The 16,791-nt window shown below is 38.7% G+C and overlaps 1 protein-coding gene across 1 annotated transcript in view; it reads left to right on the top strand.

Annotated features, from left to right (window-relative positions):
- CUBN (cubilin) overlaps positions 1-16,791 on the top strand; it is a 314,813-nt gene that overhangs the window by 223,750 nt on the left and 74,272 nt on the right. Inside the window, exons 46-53 of the mRNA XM_005564724.5 lie at positions 1,244-1,453; positions 2,108-2,248; positions 3,272-3,453; positions 9,207-9,378; positions 10,895-11,101; positions 13,200-13,349; positions 15,274-15,395; positions 15,883-16,108. Of these exons, the coding sequence (XP_005564781.3) occupies positions 1,244-1,453; positions 2,108-2,248; positions 3,272-3,453; positions 9,207-9,378; positions 10,895-11,101; positions 13,200-13,349; positions 15,274-15,395; positions 15,883-16,108 (1,410 nt within the window). The remainder of the gene's footprint in view (positions 1-1,243; positions 1,454-2,107; positions 2,249-3,271; positions 3,454-9,206; positions 9,379-10,894; positions 11,102-13,199; positions 13,350-15,273; positions 15,396-15,882; positions 16,109-16,791) is intronic.

Raw genomic sequence — 16,791 nt, 5'->3', positions numbered from 1 at the left:
TTACTTTAAGTAATAAAACTATTTAAGAACCAGATAACTATATTTAGAACAGTATCTTTGAATTCCTCATCATATATAAAATAATTAAGCTTTTTTTTCTCTGAGTCTCTAGTATCAAATCAGTCACTGGATAAAAAGCAAACATGTCAGTGGGGCGTGGTGGCTCATGCTTGTAATCCCAGCACTTTGGGAGGCCAAGCAGGTGGATCACAAGGTCAGGAGTTCAAGACCAGCCTGGCCAACATGGTGAAACCCCGTCTCTACTAAAAATACAAAAATTAGCCAGGCATGGTGGTGGGCGCCTGTAATTCCTACTACTCAGGAGGCTGAGGCAGAGAATTGCTTGAACCCGGGAGGCGGAGGTTGCAGTGAGCCGAGATGGCACCACTGCACTCTAGGCTGGGTGACAGAGAGAGACTCTGTCTCAAAAAAAAAAAAAAAAAAGAAAAGAAAAAGAAAAGAAAAGAAAGCAAATATGCCTATTCCGCATTTTGATTTCCTTATTTAAAAAATGAGCAGTAACTTTGCTTGTTGAAGATTCACTAAGATTCACTATAATATGGTCACAATAGCACATAATTTGATATCTAATAGGTCTAGACACAAACCAAATATTTAATACAGTGAAAGTTCAGAAAGAGTAGTGGTAACAATGTTTAACTACACCATAGATCATGTTATATCCTGAGTCAAGCTGCATATAATTCAATTACCTATCACACCCAGTTAATAAGACATAATTGAAGAGTAATTTTCAAGGCCTTGAGATATCAGTTACTGTAGTGAACTGTTTAGTTGAGAGTAAAACTAGAAATGGCAGGTGTCTCCACAGTACCTCTTCCAGCTGAGCATGGGTTCAGTCTTTAGGATCAACACAGGGTACTGGGCAGGCCAGATCAGCCTATCAGTTGGTCTTGAGATGAAACTTACTTGTGACTAATAGCTCTTACATAGTGTCCCAAAATAATTAATGTGACACTACGAATATTCCATTTAGTCGTCATCTTCTGTTTCCCATTATTGGATTGGACTTGTGTTATCATTTCTGTTTACATCAATGGTAGAATTCAAATAATGAGGAAAGCACTAACCATTTTCAGAATTTTAAAAACTTCAATTCAGAGTCAATTGGCACCTAAAAGTTTTCAAATGTGCTGGTGAAATGAAGAAAACAGAATTTGTAATAGAATCACTCTTGCTTGCTTGCTTATTTATTTATTTATTTATTTATTATTTTTTGCAGCTCAGTGTGGGGGAAGAGTAACAGGGCAAAGTGGTGTTGTTGAAAGCATTGGACATCCAACACTTCCATATAGAGACAACTTATTCTGTGAGTGGCATCTCCAGGGGCTCTCCGGACACTATCTCACCATCTCTTTTGAAGATTTTAACCTTCAGAATTCCTCTGGCTGTGAAAAAGACTTCGTGGAGATCTGGGACAATCATACTTCTGGTTAGTGAAATATATCTGCTCTCTTTTGGGTATTTATTTTCACATGTACTTATTCAGCCTCTGAAGTTTCTTCACTTCCAAGAAAGGCAAAAGCATGTCTATACTCTGCAGAGAAGTACAGACTAATGAGTTTTGGGCAGTACTGGTGATTCTCTCCCTTCATTCTACCATTAACAATGGATGCCCAGAGCCCAGGTGTCATATAGCCCCCCCTAGAGGCCACTTGAGGAGAGCAACGGTATTGGGAAGACACCTCTTGCTGCTGAGACGTCCCATTGCCACATGATGCGGTTATTTGAGGGGTGTTCTATAGCTTGAGAAGGGGAAGGGGCCATGCATGTCTCCTAGTGGTAGCATAAGGCAGATATTTGTCACTCTGTTGTCTCAGATCATGTTTTCAACCAAGTGAGCAAGGCTTCCACATTTTGCTGAGATATTCTTCCCCTAATTGGTTGCATTTTTTTCACTTCTTCATATATTTGAATATGTTCATTTTTATTCATGTTTTCCTGTTTGTCTTGACAGAAATTAATGTTTCTTCATAGACAGGGTCTTGTTTTTTATTATTTTCTTTGTATACACAGGGCACCTCGAATAGAGGTTAAAAGAAATCAATCACCTGGACATGTATATTTAATTATTTGCCTCTCACAGGAAACATCTTGGGCAGATACTGTGGAAACAGCATTCCTGACAGCGTAGATACTTCTAGCAATACTGCTGTGGTCAAGTTTGTCACAGACGGCTCTCTGACTGCCTCAGGATTCAGACTGCGATTTGAATCCAGTGTGGAAGGTGAGTGCATTGATTCATTCAACACAACATTGAGCACCCGCATTGGACAGACACTATGCTAGGCACCGCTGTTACAATATTTGAAAAACAAAACAAAACATGACCCCTATTTTCTTGGACCTCCATCAAAAAGTCACAGTGATAAATGAAAAATCACAGCTGTGATCAATGCTATAAGGGAAAATAACTAGTATCACGAGAGTTATAATAAGAGGATGAGAGTTATACTGTAATGCCCACCTTAAGAAAGTCCTGTAGTTACTCAGAATGTGTCTTACTGCAAACCCGACAAACTCAGATGAAATAAACATCTTGTTCAGAAAAACTGGGTACTTAACATTAACTTTCTGATTTTCCTCTTTTTTTTTTTTTTGTAAACCTGAGGTCTTGCCTTGACCTCCCAAAGTGCTGGGGTTACAGGTGTGAGCCACCACTCCTGGCCAATTTTCTTGATTTTTTTTTTTTTTTTTTTTTGAGACAGAGTCTCGCTCTGTTGTCCAGGCTGGAGTACAATGGCATGATATCAGCTCACTGCAACCTCTGCCTCCCAGGTTCAAGCAATTCTCCTGCCTCAGGCTCCTGAGTAGCTGAGATTACAGGCACACACCACAATGCCTGGCTAATTTTTGTGTTTTTAGTAGATATGGGGTTTCACCATGTTGGTCAGGCTGGTCTTGAACTCCTGGCCTTGTGATCTGCCTGCCTCAGCCTCCCAAAGTGCTACAAGTGTGAGCCACTGTGCCTGGCCCGATTTTCCTGATTCTTAAGTTCATTACATTCACTGATCTCTCATTTCTTGGGCCATGATGATAATTAAATTGCTGCCTGTGGACTATCATCCATGGAAGGCAGGGTTAAATATTAATAGAGATAAAAAGTGAATGTATATGTTCACTAAAATCCTTATGCACATAAATAAATACGGCGAATAATTTTGTCTAGAAGGCTAATTTTTAGAGCTTTCCTGATGAAAGACATTTTGATTTGATTGGAAGTTTTCTTGGCTTTTTTCCCCCACATCAGAGTGTGGTGGGGATCTTCAGGGGTCTACTGGAACATTTACTTCCCCCAACTACCCGAACCCAAATCCTCATGGCCGGATCTGCGAGTGGAGAATCACCGCCCCGGAGGGAAGGCAGATCACCCTAACGTTTAACAACCTGAGGCTGGCCGTGCATCCGTCCTGCAACAATGAGCATGTGATAGTAAGTGTTCCCTGCCACCTGAGATGTTATATTCCATCGTTTAAAGAGTTTACTGACCCATAAATCATAGTCAGAAAGCTAGGTCAGGAAAATTGCCATCTATGCAACTATAATTCAGATAAATTCTAAGTATTGTTGAGAGAACAAAATCACAGTAACCTGTCAAAATAATTGTAAAAGTTGTTTTAAGAGACTATCAGCTATCACTCTGTGCATCAGGGTCATAGAATAAATTTTAAGAGTGAATGATCATGACAAATAGCAAAGCTGGGGAGGCTGTGGGAAGCTAAGCCTACAGCAGCACATAGCTGAATGGGACCAGAGTCACAGCACAAACCACCACGAAACTTCTGAGCAGATGGGTGGTCCTGCATAATCACTGCTCTTTCCAGGGGTGCAGAGGGCCTCTTGGTGGGAGAGCACTGCTACGTGACCTCCACGTGGCAAACTCCAGTGGTTTCAGATGTGCCCTCAGCACTCTCTGCTTCCTGCAGTAAAAGAAAGCACATGAAATCCCTGAGTGTGAATAACAAATAGATTGTTAACTGTGAAGTACTATACATACATACGTGTGTGTAGATAGGTAGATTGGATTAATATTAGTAAATTTCTCCACCCAACTTGCCCCTTCTGCAGTATTTGTTATCTCAGTAAATAATTCCAAACTTCTGGTTGCTCAGGTCAAAAATCTCCATGTCTATTTTGGAATCCTTCCTCTCACATCTATAACCAAGTCCCATTGGGTGTATCTATAAAACTGTCCACAATTGAACTACTTCTCATCGTATCTACTACTACCACCCCCGCCGTTCACTTGGATTATTTTAGGAAGTTCCAACTGGTCCCCCTTGTTTGGTTCTCATCTCCCTACATTCTCAACACAGCAGCTTCTGGTGGTTGTAAACCTCAATCAGATCATGTTGCTCCCTTTGAAAATCCTCTAATGGCTTCTCATCTCACTCAGAAGAAAATCCCAAATTGCACCTGTGGCCCGCCTGGCTGCCACTTATCTGCTGCCCCTCCCTCTTCTACCTGTTTGTCTTACCTCAAACTCCTCTCTGCTCGCTGGGATCCAGCCACCTGGCCTCTATTCTGTTTCCTGAATGCGCTGAGATGCTCCCCGTCTGGCTGTTGCCCTCATCTGGAATGCCCCTCCCCAGATGGCCTGCTCCACACCCTCACTTCATTGGGGTCTTTGCTCGAATGCCTTTTAATCCATAAGGTCTAAGTACCTTATATTATAGACCTCACCCTGGCCTGACCCTTCTCTGCCATGTTGTTTTACAGCACTTCACACCTGCTGCCATACCTTATTTTGATTTGTTCATCAGTTTATTATCTGCTTGCCCCACTTGAATGTAAGCATTCTAGCCATGGCTTGAGAATATGGCTTGAGGTCAAGCCATAGTTTCATTCACTGCTGGGGATTCACTGAATCCCCAGTGCCTGTACATAATAGAGATAAATAATTGTTGAATGAATGGGTATTAGAGGTACTATCATTATACCTTCAGTAACAAGCCACTTTTGTTGTCAGTTTAATTGTCTTCTGTTGGGTAGTGAATTTCAAAAATATGAAATATCTTTGTATCTTATGACCACTTTGTATTGCCGTAAAATGGTCTCATTCAACCTTCAAATTTTATTTCCAAGTTCTAATATCTGAAGGACTGAACTGTTGTCTTTCAAATCTTGAAAATAAGAAACCAAGTGGGTTTTCTTTTATTTGAGAGCCAGGAAATTTTGGACTAGGATTGTTTATTATAAGAAACTTTTTTTCCTATTATTGATTGAGTATATATAAACAAAGATGAAGTAGAAAAAATAATAACCACTCCCACTATACCATATTTTGATTCATTTTCTCATCTCTTCTTGGCAAAGCATACTTTATGTACTTGTAATCATGTGATATAAATCCACTTGAATTCTGATTTTAGTCCATTTTTCTGGTTATAAATATAATGGATGCTTATTGAGCAATATTTGGAGAGTTCAGAAAATAAAAAATATAAAGGTATTTTTAATTCTACTCATCTATTACTAAAATTTTGATGTATATGCTAACAGTTTTTTTTACCTTTGAAATTATTTTCATAGTTTAAATCATACTGAATATAATGATTATCAAGAATTTTACGAGTATTTGAATATCCTTAGGAAAGAGAATATGAACAGTCATAGTTTTAGAGCTCAAATAAAGATAAAAGTTATAGCCACAACCACAATTCCAAAGCAGATCTTACTTGTCATCTCCCTATCCCTTAATTATCAACTTATAACTCTTGCAGCTACTGCTGGTCGGTTTTATGTTATTATTTCTAAATAATATTCCTATTCTACTACTCCTTGCATTTTTTGGACATTATCTATCCACATCCTACTCTGGAAGATGAAAATTACCCCCCTGCCACCACAAACACACATGGGGTATGCACAGTTTACATGCTTTCCCAATTGTCTCCCAAAATACGTATGTCACAGCTTTTGCCTAAATTGTCATTCAGTTGATATTACCATGATTATGTAAACACCATTCACAACTGAGCCAAGTAGTGTACTATGGCAACATTTGCTTTTGTTTTCCTAAGGAATAATAATCGTGTCCTCTTTACATTTTCTTGGGTTTTATGCACTGATCACCAATTCTTCCACACCCTTTCCACCCCAAGTGTGCATCTTTACCTTCTGTAGTAAAACATATCAGTTCCATTTCTTTTCCTCAGTAATATCCTTCCTTGAGCCTTTGTCCATCAGTTGCAAGCCTGATGCTAGCTGTCATTTCAGAATTTCCCTTTGCCATTACATGTGCAAGCTCCTTCATTCTTCTCCTGGGCTAGAAAGCTGGCTTTGTGATGCTATGCATGTCCCTTTCTTGGTTAATTTCCTCTTTTGGTGAGGCATACCCTCTTGTAGCTCCCCAAGGAAATGGGCAAGGGCAATAAATTTTTTGAGAAATGGTATACCTGAAATTATCTTTATTTTACCATCAATCTTTGAAAAGTATATATTTAAATATTTTATATGTTTGATATATTAATATATATATGTATATATTAATAGTAATTTTGAAGTTTTGTGTTGCTTATTTGGGGTCAGTTTTCTTCATGTTCTGGTCTCTGCCTTTTACATTAGTCACTTCCCTAAATGTCTGCTGATCCTTGGCTATTCATTCATATTTAAGAATGAATTACCAAAAGGATGACTGGCATCTCTGTATGCATGAGGGGACCCTGACTCTTTAATTAGGGAAAACCACAAACCTGCAAATGTCATATCCACAGGTCTTTGCTCTTGGGGAGGTTAAAACTCCAGCGAGGAATCACTTTCAGAATTAATTTTTTTTTCTGAATCTTTAGTATAATGTCCACATTCCTTTTATGAAATACATTTTTATATGTTCAATGTTTATTTTGGTTCCTCTTTACTCTGCTCCAAACAAAGACATGTGGGTTGGCCTTTGCCCCCACTCTATTTGATTGAGAACTTGCCCAAAAGAGGAAGAAGAAAGATGAAAGAGGAAGAAGAAGAAGGAGAGGGAGGAGGAGAAGGAGGAGGAGAAGAGGGAGAGGAAGAAGAGGGAGAAGGAGAGAGAGAAGGAGAAGAGGGAGAAGGGGAAGGAGAAAAAAGAACCAGAAGAAGGAGAAGGAGAAAAGAGGAGAAGGAGACGGAGGAGGAGAATGAGAAGGAGAGGGAGAAAGAGAAAAAAAGGAGAAGAAGAAAGATAAAAAGAAAAGAGTGAAGAAGAAAGAAGAAGATCTGCTGGTGCAGAGGAGGCAGCTTTAACTTTCATTTCTTTGCTTCCTGGCTAATACCATATCCAGCTGAACTGAGCCTAAAATTTCTCTAAACCCACCTGCCCATCTGACTCTCTGTACAGATAGAGAAAACGAAAAGCTATGCCACCTGTGTCTGATTTTGTCCCTGCTCATAGCAAATCCTAAATCTCACGTGCCTGCTTCCTATCCATTTGTACTATGAGAGTTGTAGTTTCTGAGTACAAAAGGGATTAGAGGACAATGATGGGAATTGCATTCTGGTTTCTTCTAACAGCAGAAGTCCATGAGATAAATGGATGACTGTAACATGTTCAGTCATTGTGATTCTATGCCAAAGGCAGACTCAGAGGCAGGATAAGAGCCATTGATCACAGTTTCCAACATGTCCCATTAACCTTATAGTTGGTTCTAATCCCTTTTGATTCCAGCAATGTGGTGTCCATTCCTGTTTTCAGCATTATAGAAATATTAGTCCTCATCTGTTTCTTTATGCATTACTTCATCATTTGGAATCAGAGGGATGGTTTGAATCCCAGTTCTATTATTACTAGTTATTTGAACTTCAGCAAATGACATCATCTTTCTGAATTCTGGTATCTTAATCTGGAAAACAGGGATACTGTTATCTGCCTGGGAGGGTGTTGTGTTGATTGGATAAGACAGGCTGAGTGGATGATAAGCAAAGACTGACATTTTTGTCTGCTCAGTAAATGATAGCAAACTTCTTCTGGTCCAGTGAGCCGGAAGACACTTTAGACCAGAAGCCCCCAGAGAGATAAATTTGATTAATTATAGTAAATTTAAAGAGATCTTTTGTTGTGGAGTACATTCTCCTTCTGCATAATTGTTAGTGCCATAGTCTGAGTCATTATTTCTAATCTTGAGTCATTCAAATCCTTTTAAAAATGGGAATGTCAATCACTCAATCAATGAATTATTTTTCAGTTATTTCATCTAGATTTTTTTTGAACTGTGAAAACCAGGCATGCAAATTCATTTGATTTTGTAAAGCATTGGAAGAATAGTTTGCCAATTATTGTAACTATGTGAATGAATACAGTTATTATTTACTATTTTAGAGTCAATAATCCATTCTTAGAAATTCAAATAAGTAAAGAAATTGAAGCTTTGAATCCACAACTAACGAGGAAAGAACTATGTTTAATTGCATATGGAGATTGATTTTTCATGTTACTTTTCAAGGTATTTAAAAATATCTGCTTGCTAGGTGCTGTGGCTCACACCTGTAATCCCAGCACTTTGGGAGGCCAAGGCAGGTGGATCACCTGAAGTCAGGAGTTCAAGACCATCCTGACCAACATGGTGAAACCCTGTCTCTACTAAAAATACAAAATTAGCTGGGCGTGGTGGCGCATGCCAGTAATCTCAGCTGCTTGGGGGGCTGAGGCAGGAGAACTGCTTGAACCTGGGAAGTGGAGGATACAGTGAGCCGAGATCACACCATTGCACTCCAGCCTGGGTAACAAGAGAAAAACTCTATCTCAAAAAATAAATAAATAAAAATTAAAGTAAATAAATAAAAATGTCTGCTTTATTATATACATGAAATCATCAGCTTCGCTTCCAAATAACAAAGGTCCTGATGCATTGTTAAGAAAAACTGCCCATCAGTGAGCTCTGCAGACCACATTGTAAGCACGATGGCTCATCTCCTTTACACTGAGAGCACGGTTTCCACTTGCAAAGTGTGTAGCAGCTTTTAATCTATCACCACATGGCAGGAAGGCATTACTGCAATACTTTCATTCTAGTGAAATCACCCTGTGGTCACAAAATGTGCTCAGGGTAACATAGAGGCTTGTGGCACTGGGATAGAAACCTGAATTGTTAGGTTATTCATTTTGGGGCAGGGTTCCCATAGAAGGAAGTGGGTCTGGGCTGGGAATATCATCTTCTAGGAAATATGCAGTAAGATTGATTGTGTGCCTAAAGGTTAAATTCTTTTTCCAACAGGTATTCAATGGCATTAGAAGTAACTCACCGCAGCTAGAGAAACTGTGTAGTAGTGTGAATGTAAGCAATGAGATTAAATCTTCAGGAAACACAATGACAGTCATTTTTTTCACGGATGGATCCAGGCCATATGGCGGCTTTACTGCTTCCTATACCTCCAGTGAAGATGCAGGTAATGTAGGATGTTGTAAAGGCACCTCATCTTATTTTTTATTTTTTTTAAATTATACTTTAGGTTGTAGGGTACATGTGCACAATGTGCAGGTTTGTTACATATGTGTACATGTGCCATGATGGTGTACTGCACCCGTTAACTCATCATTTACATTAGGTATATCTCCTAATGCTGTCCCTCCCCCCTCCCCCCACCACACGACAGGCCCCAGTGTGTGATGTTCCTCGCCCTGTGTCCCAATGTTCTCATTGTTCAGTTCCCACCTATGAGTGAGAACATGCAGTGTTTGGTTTTCTGTCCTTGCGATAGTTTGCTGAGAATGATGGTTTCCAACTTTATCCATGTCCCTACAAAGGACATGAACTCATCCTTTTTTATGGCTGCATAATATTCCATGGTGTATATGTGCCACATTTTCTTAATCCAGTCTATCATTGATGGACATTTGGGTTGGTTCCAAGTCTTTGCTATTGTGAATAGAAATGCACCTCATTTTAATCAGGTGTACTGCAGATGCCCCCAGCTACTGTCAATGGCAGCAAAACCATCCATTTTCCCTCTAGTGATACTTGGAATCTTTGACATAAGACAAACACACTTAAGCAGATCAAAAACGCACTGCAGACAGAAAAAAGCTTTCTGATTTCAGAAAGAAACTGCTATGGTGAATTTAAAATTTTTAATGCTGTTGGATGAGCTTCTAGCACAGTTTCAGGTCATGTTACCATGAGAGTTGATGACCTGTTCCATAGTCCCTGGTCAATTCTTTTGTGCTGAAAGAAACCATCTACCTCCTAGTGGGTAACTTAGTCTCAGAGAGGAATTAATTTTGCTGGGGACAGAACAGGCTTTATTGTTTCTAGTCATCTATCCACACACATATTTCCAGTGAAAATAAATGGGAGGTTTGATATGATATAGAATATTCCAAAATTAAGCAAGATATGGCCTCTAATTATAAATATCCTCCTATTTCCTGGATTGGTGTTTTTAAAGGTTTTAAAATGTGGAAGGGGGAGTGAATATTAAAAGAAAAACGCTGTTATTTCATTGGTACAAGAAGCATCTTTTCCTTTATTAAAAGGGGGCAAATTCATTGGCAAGTCAATGTCCTATTATCTGTTGGATTTAAGTTAATGTATTAGATCAAGTGGAGAATTGCTAATCAAGCCATTAGGACCTGCCACCATTATATTTATGTATTCCTCTAAATTAAATATTAATGAACAGTCGGCCTCAATATTTGAACCTATTGATACAGAGCCAAACCCCAACCACTTAATCTGTAGCAACAGGAAAATAGAGAAGTTGTTGACTTTTGCACATCTTTCCTTTATAAACTTGCAGAAACTTCCATAATTTGCATGTCTTTTACCCATAACCCTGACTGCATCTAGAAAAACAAATCAAAGCAGTAGTGTTGATGTTTTAGTTACTGTTCCTGTATTGTTTATCTCTTCTGTTGTGGCCTGAATCTTACTACTACTTTCTCTGTTGCCTTCTGTTTTCTTAGTGTGTGGTGGGTCTCTTCAAAATATTCCTGAAGGAAACTTTACTTCTCCTGGCTATGATGGAGTCAGGAATTACTCAAGAAACCTGAACTGCGAATGGACTCTCAGCAATCCAAATCAGGAAAATTCATCCATTTCCATTCATTTTGAAGATTTTTACCTAGAAAGTCACCAAGACTGTCAATTTGATGTCCTTGAGTTTCGAGTGGGTGAGTTCTATTTAAGAACACATTCTCCTGTTTATCTACAATATTCTTTTTATCTTTTTGTTGTTGTTGCTGCTGCTGTTGTTTTCAGACAGGAGCTGGCTCTCTTGCCCAGACTGGAGTGCAGTGGTGTGATCATAACTCACTGCAGCCTCAACCTTGCAGGCTCAGGTGATCCTCCTGCCTCAGTCTCCCAAGTGGCTTGGACTACATGTGTACATCACCACATACAACTAATTTTAAAAATTTTTTGTTTAGAGATGGGGTCTCCCTATGTTGTCCAGGCTGGTCTCAAACTCCTGGCCTCAAGTGATCCTCCTCTTTGGCCTCCCAAAGTGCTGGGGTTACAGGCATGAGCCACTATGCCTGGCCTACAATATTCTTCTTATGCTTGGAGACCACTAACAATGAAGGGAATCAAATGGCTCTAACATAGGTACACACAATCCAAAAGAACTCTGTTCAAAGCCATAATTCTGTGTGTGCCCAGCTGAGGAAAACGAACCCCAGGAACAGTGAGTGACACGGATCACTGTACAACTAGACCCTGTGTTACAGTCACTTCGTTTCCTGGCATGTGACTCTTGCTGAAGAGAAAGTCCACTACTATCAAGACTACTTTCCAAGGAGACTGGGACTTAGCATGCTCAGCATGTGTTGGCAGTTTCCTGAACTTCCAGGATTTATGAAGGGGCTGTGAAATTCTCCTGAGGCCTTAGGAGTTAAAAGAAGTTTTGCAATATACCAGATGGAGAAACACATGGAAGCTATTTGGGGAAATAACCCCAAAGCAGTCATTTGTCTTGGTTTTCGTGATAGAAAAGGATTGCGGTGTACTCAATAAACCATAATTCTCTGAAGAATTTTTAAACCTCTATATTCAAGGAGGATGAATCAATTTTCTTTCTTCCCTATAGTCAAGGTATAGATTATTCATTAGGTTGCTTCCATGATTATGCTGACACTTTTTTCTCAGTAAATAAACAAGTAGATAGAGGAAGACAATAATATTGTAAATAGTATGTAATCATCCATACTGTCAAAGTTTTGCTGAGTTCTGTGTTATCCCAAATTTTAAGAAAAGGAGGTTGAAAGCAGCAGAAACTCATCAGTTAGTTGGTGGAGAAGTCCTTGAGAAACTGAGAGGTCAATGTTAGTCACATCTGAGAACCTGAGCGACAGGATTTTCAAGAAGGAGAATTCGATAGAGCCTATGCCCACAGACCAAGGGCCTCAGCCGGAGAGTCCTCCCACCTCTCTGAGGCTGAGGAGCCTAAAAAGGCTTATGAGGGAAAGAGAAGTTGTGGTTTGAGGATGTTCTCCATGAAATTCTGATAAACCCTCACCCCCTCTACCTGGTTCAAAACTACGGGCTTGTAGTCTTAAGCAGAACAGCTGTATCTCAAATTTCAGTCAGCTAAACGCTGTCTTCTCTTTATTTGCTCAGGTTTAGTTAAAATAGTTTGCTCAGTTAAAATACTATATATCATTGATTTAGAAGGTCAGTGGTGTTTATCTGACAGAATAAAAAGAAAGCAGATAAATGAGAGCCCTGCTGATGCTCTATACATGTTCATCAAACCCTTGAAAAGTAATCTTCATAAAAAATATCAGGCTCAGATCTGACAGCTCTTGGCCTGAGTGCCGAATATTGTGTCCTTTTTAGTTGATTGAATACAGTGAAGAAATCTTTCCAATTTTAGGCAATGATCACTTTATCTTGAGGATATATTTGATCACTGTTGGTATTATATTTCTTACACCCTACGAAAGGTGTGTCCAAAAGTGCTATTTTAATTCATCGTATCTCTGTTTAGATATGCCAAAATAACTATGAAAACACAAATTGGAACACAATGGTATCCACAATAGAGAGAGGTTCATTTCAAAATTGCTTTGATTTTTTGTGTTTGTTTTACCCTGTTGGAGGGACTTTCTTTGGCGGTTGACAAAGACAGAGAAACATTGTGCAATGTCTGCTACTAAATCAGAATTTAAATGTGTGTCAATTAACATCTTGAAATTTGTTCTCACCAAATTCATTGAATGTATTTCTCAAAAACTATATCAATAATGAAACTTGGTATATTATTTTGTTCAGGTGATGCTGATGGGCCCCTGATGTGGAGACTTTGTGGTCCTTCAAAGCCTACATTGCCACTGGTTATACCTTATTCTCAGGTATGGATACACTTTGTCACCAATGAACGTGTAGAACACATTGGATTCCATGCGAAGTATTCCTTTACAGGTAAGAGTTATAATTAAGATCTTGATAAAATTATTTATAAAGATTAATGATTTTTTATAAAGATTTCTTATATATTTTATTAGACATTTCTACATAGCTATTAGTTTTTTAAATATTTTCAATGAGATTTTCTACATTACATTTTTTAATTGGTTGTGGCTGATATCTAGAAATGTTATAATTTGCATACATGTATCTTTAGTCCAAAGATCTGGCTGTCCTCTTATTAGTTTTAATATGTTGTCTATAGATTCTCTTTTATCTTTCTGTGTAAACAATCATGTCTTCTGCAAATATTAGTTCTTTTTGCTTTCAGCCGTAATATTTCATTTCATTTTCTTACATCATTTTGCTAGCTAGGGCCACCATCAGAATATTGAACAGAAGGAATGATAGAGCATCTTGTTTCTGACCTGGATGTGACTATGACATTTTATTATTCAATATATTGGTTGCTCTTAAGTTTCCAATAAGTATCTTTTGTTAAAGAAAATCCCTTCCATCTTTAGTGTGAAAAAGCTTTTTTTAAATGTAAATGGGCGTAAGATTTTGTCAGATAATTTTCTGCATCCATTGAGATGTTTCAACTTCTTCTCCTTTCATAAGTTAATATGACAAATTATATGAAAGATTTCTTTCTCTTGGTAAACCATCCTTGCATTTTTGGGATAAATCCTATTTCGTCATGATGTGTGTTTTATACATACAATGGATATTATTTGCTAGTGTTTTGTGTCAGATTTGCATATATGAAATTCACAGTTTGTGCTGGAAAACCCAGCCCTACTCCTGACTGCTTCCTTTGGCTATGGGAAGTTTTCTAGTCCCTTTTCGCAAGTATGCCAGTTTGTTTAGATTCCCAACTTCATGTAAAAGTCTCAATTCCAGTCCTTCCTTCTGTGGAGACCCAGAGCCATATCTTCTCCTCCTACCTGGTCACCAAAACCTCAGAGCCCAACCCTGGGACCCACGCATTCTTTCTTTAGCCTCTCAGACTGTCACTCTTTGAGTTTCACTCCTCTCACTTGGAGTACACTTACTGCTGCCAGATTTTGGAGAGCTGCTTTTCTTTCCATTGAGTTGGCTATGAATCAAAATGTGTTTTTGTTATGGTTTTATCTAACATTCCTTTGTGTTATAACCAAATGGCTGGTTGAAAGAAGGAGTGAAATTGATTATCTATTCACTCAACCATCTTGCCGGTTGACTTGCCTTCATCACATTCAAAGAAAAGAGTCAGGTTTCAGTAAGCGGTATTATTTTTATTGAACGTCAGACCATATTATGCTTCAGAAATGTATTTGTTTTTCAATTTTCAATTTTTTATGCTAATACTGTATGGAATTTTGTTATTCCTAAACTTCTACCCAAATTTACTTTTCTTCTATTTAATTTCATTTATTTTATACATATATGCACACATATATATACATAAAATATACATATACAAAAAATATACAAAATATATATACGTGTGTGGTGTGTGTGTGTGTGTGTGTGTGTGTGTGTATGTGTATGGTTTCTTTCTTTTGAGATCGAGTCTTGTTCTGTCGCCCTGATGGGAGTGCAATGGCATGATGTCGGCTCACTACAGCCTCCACCTTCTGGTTTAAGCGATTCTCCTGCCTCAGCCTCCTGAATACCTGGGACTACAGGCAGATGCCACCATGCCCAGCTAATTTTTGTATTTTTAGTTGAGATGGGGTTTCACCATGTTGGCCAGGCTGGTCTTGAGCTCCTGACCTCAGGTGATTTGCCCACTTCAGCCTCCCAAAGTGCTGGTATTATAGGCATGAGCCACCATACCTGGCCTGATTATGTTTCTAATCACAATATCTGATGGCTATGATTACCACTTACTTTGGCTTTACAGGTTCTTGTTTTTACTTCTGTGTGATTGAGAGGGTTACGAATCTCATTTCAGATTGTGGCGGAATACAGATAGGCGAGAGTGGAGTGATCACAAGCCCCAACTATCCAAATGCTTATGACAGCCTGACCCACTGCTCTTGGCTGTTGGAGGCCCCACAGGGGCACACCATCACTGTGAGTGCTAATGACTGGGTGAAATGCTTCTGAGACCATAGAACCACAATAGCCTGTCGTGCATGGAAATGGAGCTCTTTTAGTAAGCAAGTGATTAGAGAAGGCTTTGATTCTACAATGAGATCACTGTTTTTCCCTAACATTCTCTCACTAGAGCACCTACGTTGGCATCTATAATTAATGAAGAGTGAAATCTCTTTTTTAAGCATAGGGAAAGATATACATAGAAGATAATTCTACATCTTAGAGAGAAGTGTATTCATTTTCTTAATATGAGTTGCCATCCCAAACTAGGGAAATGTCTTTTCTCAAGTTTTCCGAGAGAACCTTCAATAAGGAAAATGAGTAGAGGGGAAGGGAGAATTAAATAAGAGACAAAAATACAAAATTATAAAAATTAAAAGAAAATAAAAGGATTTGTAAGGGCCTTATCTACATCAAGGTTGATAAAAGCTCACTGAAAGCTCATTTCTTTTTTCTCGTGCAGCTCACATTTAGTGACTTTGATATTGAACCCCATACCACTTGTGCTTGGGACTCCGTCACTGTGAGGAATGGTGGGTCCCCTGAATCACCCATCATAGGACAATACTGTGGAAATTCAAACCCTAGGACAATACAGTCAGGTTCCAATCAGCTGGTCGTGACTTTTAACTCAGACCATTCATTGCAAGGTGGTGGATTTTATGCTACGTGGAACACACAAACTTTAGGTAAAAGAAACATTTGCTGCATTTGATTTTTTTTTAGTGATGTGTATTATGAACTCATGTACATTTTGTTCCTACTTTACATCAGACTTAATTCTAAATATTTGCACATGTCATGTCATGTAGCAACCCTGGTGGGATAACACAATGTCAATACCTGGCGTCTCTATTTTGCATAGGCAGAGACTGAGGAAGCATGGGTTCATCATTTCCCCAGATACATAGCTGATAATTGGTAGTCAGGATTTGAATAAAGGCAGTTGAGTCCAGAAACTTTGATCTCAACACTTCCTGATGCTGCCTTCGTCGGCAAAAGGGTATGGCACAACTGCGAATCTCAAGTAATAGAAAGATGAGTTGGAATCCCAAGTGCTTGATATTATCTGGAGCCTAGAAGCAGAACGCTGAGTGGTGGTGAGCTGAGGGCCGGAAAATAAGTCCACAACATAAAGAGCCTTGGTTTATATGTTATCCCTTGAACAATGGGAAACTATTGAAGAGTTTTGAAAAGCAAGGTGACAAGATGAGATTCGTAATTTAGAACAAATTCTATAGTGAATGGGTACTGAGTCAAAATATGACAGATTTCATTCTAGAAGAATAGTTTTTGTGCATAGAAAGTATAAACATTGTGAAAATTCTTAGAAAATACAAGGACTTGTATCAGATACTTTATTACGGGTTCC

This window comes from Macaca fascicularis, chromosome 9 (assembly GCF_037993035.2).
Source record: "Macaca fascicularis isolate 582-1 chromosome 9, T2T-MFA8v1.1".
In the NCBI taxonomy this organism is placed as follows: domain Eukaryota; kingdom Metazoa; phylum Chordata; class Mammalia; order Primates; family Cercopithecidae; genus Macaca; species Macaca fascicularis.
The sequence above is the reverse complement of the archived record's forward strand: the minus strand, read 5'-3'. Positions and strand labels throughout refer to the sequence as shown.